The sequence below is a fragment of the Sinocyclocheilus grahami genome, unplaced genomic scaffold, assembly GCF_001515645.1.
Source record: "Sinocyclocheilus grahami isolate Dianchi unplaced genomic scaffold, SAMN03320097.WGS_v1.1 scaffold59.1, whole genome shotgun sequence".
NCBI classification, from domain to species: domain Eukaryota; kingdom Metazoa; phylum Chordata; class Actinopteri; order Cypriniformes; family Cyprinidae; genus Sinocyclocheilus; species Sinocyclocheilus grahami.
The window spans coordinates 662,341-675,807 of NW_015505238.1; the positions used below are offsets into that span (position 1 = coordinate 662,341).

Here is a 13,467-nt window from a genome sequence, read left to right on the forward strand (position 1 = left end):
CTGGGATGACGCATGTACATCAGCCTTCCACAAGATCATTCATTCCCTCACACACGCACCAGTACTTGCTTTTGCCGACCCCACTAAACCGTATATCCTTCATGTAGACGCCAGCATGAATGGGTTGGGCGCTGTACTGAATCAGAAACACCCGAATGGTTTAAGACCCGTGGCTTACGCAAGCTGAAAACTGAGTGCATCCGAGCAACGTTACCCCATTCATCAATTGGAGTTCTTGGCGCTCAAATGAGCGGTAGTGGACAAGCTCCACGACTACTTATACGGCGCCCAGTTTGTGGTGAAGACTGACAACAATCCCCTCACCTATGTCTTGTCCACTGCCAAGTTGAGTGCGACAGGTCATCGCTGGTTGGCTGCTTTATCAGCCTACAACTTCAGTTTGCATTACAAGCCTGGAAGTCACAACATCGATGTGGATGTGCTGTCCCGTTATCCATATGACTCAAGCAATGACTCTGGATGGACAGAAATACCTAAGTCTGGGGTGAAGGCCATCTGTCAATTAGCTGTAATTACAGAAAGTGAAGAGTCATCCTTGCGACTGGTAGACCAGTTAGGTGTTTCACCTCAGAGTGTTCCGGAGGCATTCTCATGTCCTACAGCTCTTGGTATTAGCCTTACGGAACAGTTGACTCATGCTGAGTTAAGGAAAGCACAAGAGGAGGATACTGTAATTGGTGGAGTGAAGAGAGATGTGGAGTCTGGGAAAATACTTACCATTGTTAAGAGTTCCGATGCCACTGTTGCTCTGCTACAACGTCAAGGTCCCAAGCTGATGATCCAAAACCAACTTCTGCACCGTGTCACCAAAAGCTCCTGTGGGAGAGAAAAGAAACAACTCGTCTTACCTAAAAAGTCTGGTCTGGTCTCAAGTCCTGCGTTCCTTGCATGATGATTCAGGCCATTTAGGAGTAGAGAGAACTACAGAACTCCTGAAGGATCGCTTCTATTGGCCTAGAATGTCTGCATATATTGAGCATTATGTCAAGAATTGTGGCCGTTGTATAGCATGCAAGACCTTAACCAAGAAGGTTTGCACCCTTACATCACATGACCAGCAGTGTGCCTTTCGATTTAGTGTGCATCGACTTCGTCAATTGAACCCGACTCAAGAGGCATGGGTAATGTCCTTGTCATCACAAATCACTTCACCCGTTGCGCCCAAGCGTTTGTAACAAGATCGGAGAGCTCTAACAGTGGCGAAGATACTGTGTGACAAATTCTTTGTTCACTACGGCCTACCATCCGGTATCCATTCAGACCAGGGGCGGGATTTTGAAAGTGGTCTCATAAAGGAGCTGCTGAGAATGCTTGGGATATGTAAATCAAGGACTTCGCCCTACCATCCCCAAGGTGACCCACAGCCTGAAAGGTTCAACAGAACACTTCTTTCCATGCTGGGTATGCTGGTTCTTGCAGAGAAGAGCAGATGGAGTCAACATGTTAATCGATTAGTACACGCCTACAACTAAGAACGAGGCCACTGGGCATTCACCATATTATCTGCTCTTCGGAAGGGAGGCTCGTCTGCCAGTGGATCTGTGTTTTGGGATGTCGCCTGATGGGGTGGGGGCCAGTAACCATCATCAATATGTGGAGGGAATGAAGTCAGTTGTAGAGAGCCTATCCGTTAGCAACTGAAACTGCCCTCAAAAGTCAACAGAGGAATAAACGATTGTATGACAAACAAGTGAAGCATCAGACTCTAGCAGTGGGAGATCGGGTGCTGATAAAAAATCTGGCATTGACTGGAAAGCACAAACTCGCCGACAAATGGAATTCTGTACCCTACCTGGTGGTAGAAAAGCTGAATAACTTACCTGTATACCATCTGAAACCTGAATCAGGGATGGGAGGTGTAAGGACTTTACACAGAGATCATCTCTTACCTGTTGGGGGTGAAGTGAGGTTGTCCGTTCCTGTAGACCCCAGGAACGTTTCTGCACTGCCGGAGACCAGGACGGGACCTGTGGAGAGAAAACAAAGAAAAGGGTTAAGAGAAAAAAATGTCGCACTGAGTGAACGTGTACCCAGGACTGAGTCTGAAAGTGAGGAGGATGATCTGTGTTATTACTACCCAAACAGGCTAGAGAGACAGCCCAGGCCAAAGAGTGATGCACACGATGGATTTGCTGTGGAGGACACAGTTTACCATGGAGGTGAATTGGATAGACCCCATGCAGAAGCTGCTGAGCCGACACTCACTGAAGAAGGCCATGGAGAACTACTAGATCCGATTCCAGAGGAAATGGCAGATCCTGGTTTAGAAGGGGGAGATCCTGGTACAGATAATACTGCCAGAGAGGTAGTACAGCCTGTCCTTTACCACCCCAAAAGAAATAGAAAACCCGTAGTTCGATTGAGCTATGACTGTTTGGGCCAGTCCACCAACCGACCTTTAACCCTGGTTCATAGAGAAATGGTCATAGATGTTGAGGGTGGGAGAGAATCAGAAAAGATACCCTTTAGCACAGTGTGGTGTCACCCTATGGCACAATGTACTCATTGTACTCAAGTAAACAATTACTCTGAGTCTAAATTCACCATTAAAGTGTAGAGAAGTAATCTCATGAGGACATGAGATGTTTAGAAGGGGGAGCATGTAACCCAGTAGAACAAAATTCTACAGGTATTGGGTTTATTTCTATTCATTTAGTAATTCTGTTTGTTTTGCTCTAATACAGAGCTAAAATGTGAGTGAATTATACATCATTATATTGATGTAAGCTAAATGTGCATATGCCCCTTTAAGAGCGCGATCTTATGTCAGGTTTGATTGCTATACACATGTGAAAAAAGTGGTATTAACGAGAAAGTTAGGTTTCCTTTATTTTCATTGGTTGGTATGTGTTAAGTCCCTCCCTCCCGGGAAAATAGAAAATGTGAGTGGTTAATACGGGGGGAGGGGGAAGAGACGTGCAGCAGCTGAGGAGAGGGCTGATCGGAGCGATTGAGCTGACAGATTGCAGAAAATACAGTAAACCCATCGATAGATCATCGTATTAATATGTTGAAGTGTATATGGTGCGTGTTTACACACGAGTGGTTGAGTTAATTCTGTTGTTCATATTTGAATTCTGAGTACAGTTTTTTTTTTTTTTTCCCGTTATTGCGGTTACGTCATTCGCTCTTAAATAGCACTGAAACAGACTGTGCTTCATGCTATCGTCAACAATAACTTTTTAAGAAAGGACCAAAAGACTGAAATCTTTGTGAATTCGTTGTGCAATTGACCCGAATGAGACCAGATAGCGCCCCAGATCACCGTCAGGTCTGGGGTTCCTCTGGCTGCGTTGGAGTGTGACCCACATCAGCCGCCAGTGACAGCGCAGGACGAGGATCTGCAAGAGGCCTATCACGGTGTTTCGTGATCATTTCACAGTTCACAAAGGAGTTCAGGTACACTTGTTTGCTTTTGTTTTACGCTCGGGAGAGTGAAGAGGCCAGTTTTCCGTTTCCCGGCCACTATGTTCTCAAGCCACGATTCAGGCCTGCTCCGGGGTGGGCTGTGAGAGTGTGCGCGTTTTAACGGTTTGTGAGTGTGTGTGGGCCCACAGTGTTACCTATCAGTTCATATAGTGTGGTTCAGCGCGCTTAGGAACCGTGAGCATTCAGAGTGATATTTTGACACCCAAAGTGAATTATTTTGTACATTTAATTTCAAGTGTGTTAGTTTGCTCAATTTACTAATTCAAAGTGTACTTGACACAGAGCTCAATTCAGTAATTCTGTAATACGGTAGTTCTCATGTGATATTTCCCTTTTGGGGTTAAATTGTACCAAACTTAATCAACTTTATTGTGTAATACTTTGCAACTTGAAATTTCAACTATTTCTACTCTTTTATTTTACTTTAAATTCTTTATATTTTTTCTACTTCAATTGTTTTATTTATTCAAAATAGTTTCTTTTTGACTAGTAAACTTGTGTGAGCGCATATTTTATTCTGAGTAACTTTCTAAAAGTGAAGTATTTCATTCAGTGACACCAGAGGGGCCTTAATACAACATCTCAGGCACTAGATTATTGAACCTGGTGCTGCTCCTTAGTAAACCGTTATAAAATAAGGTAGGGGGTGCTACAATAATATCTGTGATAGCTAAACATGTTGCAAGAGAGGTGTCACCACCAACATGACAAAGCACTTTAATTTAATAGATCGTTAAAGATCGTGAACACTATTCAAACACCAAAGTGATTCTATTCCTAAATTACAATAATTCGTCTGTTTCATTTCTCAACCTTTGACATGTGCGAAAAATGAAAGTTGTTATTACTTGGTTTGTCCGTGTGGAGTACGATTACATCAGTGTAATTTGAAAATGTAAATCTGCGTTCACGCTGCCATTGACCTAAAGAGAGCAGCTGTCTGTCATAAATGAAACCGCATCAGTCTTTTCAGCCACACAGTATCATTATTTCTGTTACAAACATACAAATCACAGAAGTACTAGTATAAAAGTTTATAGTTCAGATATAAACTGTTTACGATGAATATGGTAGTGATTAAAATAGAGTACATCACCTTTTGAAAGTAATTTGACACTGCAAATGAAGATTTATCGATTACATTGTTTTACGCCAGTAGGTGGTGAAAAGGGACTGTTAAAATTTATTTGTCTTTGAATCATACAAGAGATTCGTTCAAGAACGCTGATTCATCCACTAATGAAACGAGTACATCTTGAGTGAGTCATTTAATCGTTAATTCATAAATTATATGTGATTTTGTTTAGTTGTCTAATGTTTTTTTTCTCTTCAGAATCATGAGAACCACAGCTTCCATTGGGGGAAAAAAAAAAACTAAATTTATCCAGAATCACACAGTTCTATTTTGCACACAAACAGCTCTTAAAGAGTCCAGTTTTTATTTAGCCTGTTGATTTTTGTTCATGATATTCAGCTCCAATAAATGGTTTGCAAAAAAGAGACACAGGATAAATGTTTGATATCATTATTTAATCACATTATAATCGAAACTGGGAATCGAAAAGAATCGGAATCAGAATCGGAATTCATAAAATTCAAACGATACCCAACCCTAAGTAGATCTGGGTTGTGGGATGACAATTGAGAACGAAAAACGTGAATATGGACACAAATGTGACATGTCACCCATGGAATTCTGGGAATGCCAATTTATGCTTTTTCACTGTAAATTATAAAATGGCCTGTTCTTATTCACTTCCCAAAACTGTAAATTGAACAATAAATTTTACTGTAAAATGACAATGTCTCGTTAGATTTAAAGTTTACCGTATACTGTATAGTAAGGGAACTTGCTATTAAATAATTTTACAGGTTTTTACTTTAGCATTGTTTTCCCACCATCATCATGGGATCTTATTTTATGTATTTTTTTAATTGCAGTGGTAATAAAGACATTTATAATGTTAACAGACAAAAATGTATCCAGTTTCCACGAAAATATTAAGCAGCACAGCTGTTTTCAACGTTGATCATATTAATAAAACAAAATGTTTATGAGCACCAATTCACCATATTAGGATGATTTCATATGACACTGAAGAATGGACAAATGGCTGCTTAAAATTCAGCTTTTCTATCAAGGAATAAATTACATTTTAAATTAATTAAAATAGAACCATTATTTTAAAGGGGTCATATGACGTTGCTAAAAAGAAAATTATGTATTTGGTGTAATGCAATGTGTTTATGCAGTTTAAGGTTAAAAAAAACACATTATTTTTCACATAATGTACATTATTGTTTCTCCTCTATGCCCCGCCTTTCTGAAACTCGTTGATTTTTCATTTTTAAGCCCATCGGTCTGAAAAGCGAGGTGTACGCTGATTGGCCAGCTATCCAGTGTGTTGTGATTGGCTGAATACCTCAAGCGTGTGACTGAAATGTTAAGCTCCTTACCATATGATGCCGTGTCCTGGTGCGAAGAGACAAAACCCATTACAAACAAGGCATTTGTTGCATCTAGTGGGGACATAATTACTGATTATAATGACTTATACGGTCTTTTTATGTGTTGCGTTGCGTATCGCGCCACGTAAACATAAAACCATGTCTGCATTTGTGATCAGAGAAACGACAAACAACAAGCGCTACTCTACACTGCTCAAAACTCGCGTTTGAATCGTCAGTGGCAAATTCGTTAAATATAAAAAAAATGTACTTACAGGCTGTGAGTCAGAAGCGCCAGACTGTCCTTGCAAAGTTGGAGCTGCCCCACTTTATAGAAACAGCCTTTGTGCACAGACGCATTGTAGGCTACTCTGCAGGTTCAGGAAACAGTCCTCCATAAAATGCACTGCACCCATCTGAATATTCGGGTTGAACTGTTCTGGAACAGTGTTGTAAATACAACTTAACCACTGATTTCTAGTTGTGTCCTCTTTTGGAAGGCCAAACAAAGTAGTTTCGCTTTCACAACGAAACACACAGTGTCACACACGGCAGGCTTGAGTGAGCGGCGGCTTGCGGCAACCACATGTGATGACCCCGGGCTGGACTCCGATTCGTCCACAGTAAAAGCCGATCCAGCGATCCACAGCTCGAAGTTGATGTATTTCCTCAGCGACCAGCACGGATCAGCTCTAGGCATGACAAAGCGGATATCGTCCTCTTTTGGAAGGCCAAACAAAGTAGTTTCGGTTTCACAACGAAACACAGCGTCTCCATGACATGGCGGCGGCGGCAGCAACAATACTACAGTGAGAATAAAAGTTACGCCTTTGCATGAACATTTGGGCAGTGTTATGCAAATCTTCCCACACAGTGACGTAGACATGATGTTTAAACGAGGCGTTTTAGGAGGGCGTGGACAAGTCTTAACTTTTATAAAGAATATCTCTGGGTTTGAGACTGTAGTCTTTGCAACTTTAGGGATCTTATCTATGCATGAACAGCTTGTAACACTCCAAAGAGAAAGGAAAATTTGAAATTGCATCAATATTTAACAATATTGCTTTTTTTACAGAATTGTTTGCTAAATAAAAGCACCCTTGATAAGCATATGAAACCTCATTCAAAAACTTTAACTAACCCCAAACTATTGAACGTTAGTGTAATTTTTCCAAATCAGTCACAAATAAGGTTTCCTTTCACCTATAATGCTGTCTTAGAAGGCAGCTGCTTATGTAGGTAGTACCCAGCAAGGCAGCTCATTAACTGAGCCTTTTTATTTTATGCTTTCTATACTCGTCTCCCCCCCCCCCCCCCCCCCCCCCCCCCCCTCTTCGTTGTCATATTCCTTGAGTTCCACATCAAATTTCCTCTCCTCCGGATCTGTCAACGTTCAGTGTAATTGTGTTTAAAGCTGTGTTTGTTTGGCTGCAGAATGCTCTTGGAGGACCCAGAGGCCAGACTGGCTGCCGTTTCTCTCACCTGCTTATGTTCTCCACTCGTGTTTTGTTAAGGGCCTGTGGGTATTGAACGTCTGGTCCAAGAGGATTTAGACACGGCTCCATTGTAGCATGAGATCTGAACCTTGATAACAAAACCGTGTGTTTACGGAAGCATTGCTTTGTTTATTCATGTGTTTTAATACTCATTACTAAAGTGTCAAGCTAGAGATAAGTAAAAATGACACCATTTTATGATGGCTAGTCAAAGGAAGCCCTATATGTTGTGTTTTAGAGGGTGTTCACATCAGATGCATTATTCCGATCAAAAACAGCTACCATTTGCAAGGAGCTCAAAGCAGTTTTAACTTATATTTAGTTGTATTAGTGTTTAGTTATATATTGCGGTCTCTAAATTCATCTTTTTTTAAAGCATAAAAATATTGAAGCTATGTGTGGTCAATTCAGTGAGGTAAACCTCACTAATCAACTAGCCTAACAGCCATGACCGATTCACGTTGTTTTTCATCCTACTGTGCAATTTTCAAGTCTGAAAAATGAAGCGATTTGTTTATCGGTCTGCAAGGTCTTTGTGATGTAGTGGAATAATGGACTAATGCTTGACGGTATTACTCTGATTCATTGCTCTCATTTCCTGCCCTCTCTTTACTGTGGAACGTGAGCTATGATCAGTGTAAGGGCTCTGTAAAGGATTTTAAATGTCTGCTCCTTGGCGCTCCTGTGTGGACAGGCAGGTATCTGGAGAACGGCCCGAACTGTAAATAAAGGCATTGAATCTCACTCAGCCTTTGATGGAATCTAAACTGTACAGAGCAAAACCGCTCCGCCACGGCTCAGACGGCCTAAACAGATGTCGCTCCCTGGAATGTCAGGAACCGGACAGTTACATTCCATCCTTCACCAGATCCCACATTCCATTCCTCCTCCACCAAGTGTGTATAAGTCTGAGTGGATAAGAAATATTATGTCTCTTTTCTTCGCCTGTGAGCGTGTTTGCCGGTGTGCGAGAGATTCCACTTCTACACCGCTGCTGTAGTAACAGACGGTGACCCCGTTCGGAGTTCAGTACGTGTTGAGGGTTGCAAACGGAGTGATGAAGAAAGCACAGATTGTTCGTCACTGGTCCCGACAACAGTTCTTACTATGGCCAAGCTTCGCCACATAAACTGCTCTGGAGAAGGAGATCCAGAAAAATTGCATCTTTGGCTCTCTCGGACATGGTTGATCCAAGCACATAGCGTTCCCTTCCCTCTCCACTTCACTATGACAACCAGCCCGGTGGTGGAGTCGTTTGTCTTGTCTTGATAAATATTTAGTCCCCTTGGTAGCAGTCGAATTTCTCTTACACTGCTGTGTGCTGTTACATAATATTTCACAGGACAAATTCCAGTCTAAACGTGCTGGTAGCTTCTGCATGGCTCCCGACCAAGATGTTGTCCTGGTACCACAATTTCAGCAAGAATGAATTTGTTGAATAGATATTACACAACCAATAAAATACACAGCTGTTACAAACATGTCAGAAAACAGTCTTTGCTTTTTAGTTTTTGTCAGAATACTTGGATCCTACCACATATTCTACTTTTATTTTGTGTTAATCATCGGTGTTTAACCTGCTTATGATGTGTACATCATACATTCAGGATATTCAATTAAAAATACATAAAGTTGGGTGGGTTGTATCCATTGCATCATGAAAAACTTGTTATTTGGCATTAGAGATGCTTATTTTTATTTTATTTTTTGTTTTTTTCTCTGTAAATTGTTGGATGTTTAATTGTGCATGCCTATTTGTACTTCTTATACATTTTTAATTACCTTTGTCAATTATTACCTTACCTTGGTTAACCTTAAAAAAGAGAGATGAAATAATTGTATAATAAATCATGAATTTAATAATACTTCTAAATATAATCTTTGGCAAATATCAAAATAAATATCACATTTTCATGCTGTACATTGTTGTAATGTCTAAATTTAATAAAACTGAAATAATTTTTTAGTGTTTTATTTTTAATATATTTAGGCAAAATTTATATAGAATTTTAACATTGTCCATCTGTTTATTGACAGAACCATGAAAATAATTATTGGCTTAACAGTGTCATATAGAATTTCAATTTCTATAGGCTATAGGTTAACATTGTCCGAAATCTGTGTGATGTGAGTGGAAAAGTAATTTGTTGTCAGAATTTGTTGTAAAAAATGAATAGTTCACAATAAGACCAGGAACATTGGAAAGTGCACATTGGAAAGTAAACATTAGGAAAGTGAACGAGGTCAGTTTAGATTCCGCAATGACTTTAAGTGATCACTCTGTTTCCTGTTTCACTGCCTATTAGATCCATGAGAAGTTACAGAGTTATGAAGACTGTGCTCCGACTCCAGTACTGGACAGCGCCGGCTCCCTAGCTCAGGACGTGAGTGAACCACATGCACACATTTCCTGTTAAAAACCAAAACACTTTTATGCTCATAAACTTTACACACTTCTGCATGGATAAACACACGCACACATGCGCAATGTATGCCTGTGAAAACACATACACAGACGTCTCCCAGCATGTCTAGCTTAAGACTGACTCCAAGAGGAACTTGTCATTAAAGGAAAGAAAAAAGATGGATGGATGTCTGGGGCAGAGAACACAAGTAGATGGGCTGCAGATGAGAGTGCGAGATGAGGCGTGGAGTATTGTGTGTGTGTGTGTCTGTAGAAGACATTAGTCATCAGTATTATAAAACACTCAACGTTTAAACTCTCAACGGCTTGTATAATGTAAACTGACTACTATATCAACATGGCCGCATAGACATACACACACACACAAACCTATGTAAACTTTGAAGAGTTTACTCTGGATGTGATCACAGAGAGGAAAGACAGAAGGAAAGAACACAAAGGCGATTTAGAGAAGAGCATCTCAGGTCATCACTGACTTTATGATGGGCAAAAATGCACTTTGGAGTAGTCTGGATATTCAAAGCATTTTTGCAGTAAAAGATGCCACTTCTGTTTAAACAGTGTTGTTTTTGTGCTCAAATCTATATCCTAGAAGAGCTAATCAGCTTTGATACACGTCCGTTTCCTGTTCACTCATGTCTCAGTGGGTGGTGGCAACCAGCCGTCTTGGGTTTCCATAGATCTCGACTTCCGTTACGGAAACTTTTCAACCTGCAGCTCAGATCCGCCCCTTAGATTTACACTTTCCTTCGGTGTCCCTAAAGGTCCCACACATGGAGAACCCGATATCTGCGTGTGCGTGCGGATGAGGTCCATCAAAGGGTCGAACAGCCAAAGCAACCAAATTACTCGGAGCCCCCTCCTGTGTTCTTTCAGACGTATTGTTTTCATCCATTGCTGTGAGGAATATACGGCGTGCTGCTGTTTTGAACGCTGTAGTGGGTTTGCCGCTGCCGCTCATTCGAGTGTAAAGTTTCGCTAATGGAGCTTTAATTTATAGTGTAGCATAAAACGCCATTTTAACCTCCGCCTGGCCCGAGATGCTGTCTAGCACTGACGCAGCAGGCAAGCACCTCACACACACATTTCCACAGAAAGCTTTAGCAGAGATGTAATACAAACAACAGTATGAAGTTTAGCAGCAGGTGTGCAGTTCTCATTCTGGCCACAGGTAGGCAGTAAAGAATGCTACTTCCACAAGCAGGTCTCAGTCTGAATAAAAACAATCACCAGATTATGGTCCTCATCGCGTCCCGGGTGTCTTCCATTAGACTGTGGAAAAATGGAGCGCTGCAGAGGCTGCTGGATGATACTCCACTCCGCTCATACCTCTCAGATGCAGAAGTCTGTTCTGGAGCCATCAGTCAAGCAAATGCATAACTGTCAGATTACACCAGAGCAGCGAAACGATGTCCCTGACTGATTAATAGAAACTGCTTGTAGAGTTATTTTAGATGATCATTCTATTGCCACACACAATACAGATGTCATAAGCCAGATGTGCTGTGATGCAGATCTCCGAAACGATTTCTTTTGTTGTAAGACAAAAACAGGCCACTTTGTATGGCATTCTAATTGATTTGCAATAAATAGTAGTTTTTGGGCCATATTATCACAAATCAAGAGACTGTTTTGAAAGAGATGAAGTTTTTAGGTTGATTAATCTCTGAAACACAGTTGTCAGTAAATAGTTTCCAGTTTTTAGACACTTAATGGCACTTAATGTCTCATTGCAATTGCGTTTGATGAAAAAATCTGATTTTTTTTCAAATTAATCTTAAACAATATATTATTTAATCTTAAGTTTTTGTGAAGCGTTTTCTTAAAAATAATGATGCCTGGATATTTTGTACTGGTTATCTGATATGGATTTTTAAAATATAAATCCAATATATAATAATACAGTTTAAATACATTGCTGTAGTGACATTTGTTAATTTGATATTATATTTATATTCACTATATTAATTAGGAAAAAGATGTATAAATCAATTAGAAAAAATAAATTATGGTTAAAAAATAAACTGTAAAATAAAATAAATATTCATACTTTAAACAGCAACTTCTTGATTTAAAACAATCATATTACACAATATATTTCACTGATAAATAAACTGCTAAAAACATGGGTAAAATGCAAGTGAATCAACAGTGCACTCAGTAATCTGTGATCTGGGAATTATATTTTCTCAATGACCAGAATACTGTTTTTACATACAGTTCACAATAAATATGATACGAATATGACATAGTGGAAAACTGGAAGTAGTGCAGCATAATTTGAAATGAAGCATTTAAAATTAATCTTTTATGCTTGTCCAGTGACAGCACAACTGTCCTGTCCACATCCAATTCACACAGATGGACCATCCCGCCCAGAGTACACATGTTTTTATGCAGGATACAATGAAGCTCTAACAAAACTGGATTTGCCAGCATTTGTGAGGTTCATGGTTAAATGATTATTAGATATTCAAAGACTTGATTTATAGACTTAAATTACAAATATTTGTACATTTCAAGCATGCACTAAGTGTACAAATACCATAGTCATAAAAGAATGATCCCGGATCTGCACAATCTGTTTTTCTCCATGCGTGATCTCTGCTGCTATGACGTCAGCTGCAGTGGATGGTATGTATCTATTTGTACACATGATGCAATTTGTGTGTGTGTGTGTCTCACTAAAGGTCAGTGTCACCATTACTCAGTTGAACGTCACCTCCCATTTGGCTGGTTACTGGAAAAGTCTACTGACATCCTAAGGGAGCGAATCTTTCAACACTGATTACAGCATTTCAGCAGACTCGCTCCACACATACACCCAGAACCAGAGCGAGTGGGGTCAATAATAAGGTTGTTGCCCTGGAGTAACACTTCAAATGGATCTAGGGAACAAGTCCATCTCTCTCGGTCTCTTTCCTCGCTCAGAGAAACGGCAACATGTCTCTGTGCCTCATTTAGTGTGCGTCTGCGCTGCTATAAATCTCTTAAACATACACACACTCTCCACCTGCTACCTGCCGCAAGGGAGACATTTATACTCCAATTATTCATAATATATGTGTGTTCATGTCTATATGACCAATGCATGTGTTCACGGATGTTATTGATGCTCATTTTCTCTTGCTCTCTGGTTTTTGTTTCTCTCTCTTGCTATCCTTCTTGTCTGTTTCTGTCAGTTGACAGAGGAACTTCAAGGAAGAAGTGCAAGTAATGAGATCAGAGAGCTTGTCAATCTACTATCCAAACCACATATAAAGGTAAGAGAGTAAACAAAACCACACAAAATGACCGATATACCATTAAGTGTTGTTACAGTACCAGTTAACAGTTTGGACATCTAATCATTCTTTAATATTACTATTTTCAAAATTTTTTGAGTAATATCAGTCATCTAAACTGTTTAACTAATTAACACATCTTTTAAATGTAACTCACAAATAATTAAAAGTTTAGGAAATTATTCAATTTCTATCAAATTTATTTTGTTTAACTTAATTTTGTTTTTATATATTGCATTAATTTGATATAACAACTATATTTTGAAATACTACTACAATACTATTCTATTTTAATATATTTTAAAATGTAATTTATTCTGTGACTGTGACAGCAAAGCTGAATTTTCAGCAGTCATTACTCCAG

The 13,467-nt window shown here is 39.7% G+C and overlaps 1 protein-coding gene across 1 annotated transcript in view; it reads left to right on the top strand.

Annotated features, from left to right (window-relative positions):
- LOC107584397 (MAGUK p55 subfamily member 7-like) overlaps window positions 1–13,467 on the top strand; it is a 166,697-nt gene that overhangs the window by 98,173 nt on the left and 55,057 nt on the right. Inside the window, exons 4-5 of the mRNA XM_016270999.1 lie at window positions 9,701–9,778; window positions 13,002–13,082. Of these exons, the coding sequence (XP_016126485.1) occupies window positions 9,701–9,778; window positions 13,002–13,082 (159 nt within the window). The remainder of the gene's footprint in view (window positions 1–9,700; window positions 9,779–13,001; window positions 13,083–13,467) is intronic.